Source organism: Fukomys damarensis, unplaced genomic scaffold (assembly GCF_012274545.1).
Source record: "Fukomys damarensis isolate Sample0158 unplaced genomic scaffold, DMR_v1.0_HiC HiC_scaffold_3, whole genome shotgun sequence".
NCBI classification, from domain to species: domain Eukaryota; kingdom Metazoa; phylum Chordata; class Mammalia; order Rodentia; family Bathyergidae; genus Fukomys; species Fukomys damarensis.
The window spans coordinates 9,119,836-9,121,267 of NW_022900915.1; the positions used below are offsets into that span (position 1 = coordinate 9,119,836).

The 1,432-nt window shown below is 46.8% G+C and overlaps 1 protein-coding gene across 1 annotated transcript in view; it reads right to left on the reverse strand.

Moving 5' to 3' along the window:
- Afap1l1 (actin filament associated protein 1 like 1) overlaps positions 1-199 on the reverse strand; it is a gene marked incomplete at its 5' end in the record, with an annotated part of 63,911 nt that extends 63,712 nt beyond the window's left edge. Inside the window, one exon of the mRNA XM_010627125.3 lies at positions 124-199. Within this exon, the coding sequence (XP_010625427.2) occupies positions 124-199 (76 nt within the window). The remainder of the gene's footprint in view (positions 1-123) is intronic.
- Positions 200-1,432: the final 1,233 nt, after the last annotated feature.

The following is a 1,432-nucleotide window of genomic DNA, read 5'->3' on the forward strand; positions in this document are numbered from 1 at the left end:
GCGGCCGGGCGCCGGGCTCTCGGGCCTCGCTTCCAGGGCAGCGCTGGCCTTCCGGACCCCGGCAGTGTTCAGGTCTGTGCGCCCTCCGCAGCTCCGGGGGGCTGGCTCTCCGACCTTCCTTACCCTGCTCCGGCGCGGGGCAGGGCAGACTATTGCGGTGCTCTCCGGTGGACTCCCGCTTTCCCCTTTCCTGGGTTTGGGTTCATCTTCTCCATCGGACACCTTTTAGTGTCATATAGTGGGCGGGGCCTAGGCTGGTACAGTGTCAATAATGGTGTAAGAGGCGACAGATAAAAAAAAAAATAGCAAAAAGATCTTCAAAAAGAAAACACCTAGGGCACGGAGAAACTGGATTCTTCATTGCTATGGCTTGGGGACACTTCCAACTTTGGAAGTGCTTTCTGTACTAAAAAGTAAGGAAATGCCAAAACAGTGATAAAATGGGTGAAACAAACAGTTTAAGCGTGAAAAATACAGTGTCATCCGTGGGCACCTTTCAGGATAATCACAGCGTACAGAAAGTATGTTGCTTTAGCCAGTGTGGTCCAGCAATAGAATTTAAAGTCGTGTAAAAAAGTCAACGCCTCCGTCTTACTAGTGTATCACTGTGAAAGCAAGTCAACTCCTTTACAGACAACATCTATACATGCTTGAATTTAAGGTCTTTATTAACCCTAAGCCATAGCTTTCTTCTGGGTTACCCCTCCTCACAACGTGGGCCAGATGCCATTTTCAGCTTTAACAGGGCTCCTGCTTTACTTAGAACAGTCTGGCCTGGGGAACTCTGCAGGGTCTCAGAGGCAAGAAAGGGCCTGAGAAAGAGCACGTCGTGCTCTCCTGTGTAAGTTCTCCATTGTGTTTATGGGCAAGTTGAAATTAACATTGTCTTGCAAAATGGCGCCATAGTTTAATGTATTCGTGTGCGAGCACTCAGAGGAAACAAGGTAGAGTGAAAAAAACAGTGGGACTGGAGTCTGAAAAAGTGTGTGTGAGAGCTCCAGCTCTCCTGCCCAGTAGGCACTGAATACAGCTTCCAGTCTAACGGCAGCCTGCTCCTCTGAGCTCTGGGGAACCTCACGCTGGGGGGGCGGCTGTTGGCCTGGCAAATGAAGTGATGATTAAAACCCATTTTATAAATCATAAATAGCTATACAAATGCGAGCCATTATTATTTTGAGTTCCTCTTTGTTCCTGCCCACTTTTCCGATTTGAAAAGGTCATTTAAAATTCTAAAGCAGCTAGCTAACCAACAGTTTAAAAGTGGAGTAAGTTCCCCAAGTTCACATTTTGAGCTCTGAGACGCTTGGAAATCAGGCTATACAGTATGGTCAAGTTTTCAGGCCGGCCCACAATTTCTTCTAAAAACACATTTCATTTGCAATAGATTTTGTACGACAATATGAAACATTCCTATTGCAAAAACAAATGGAAG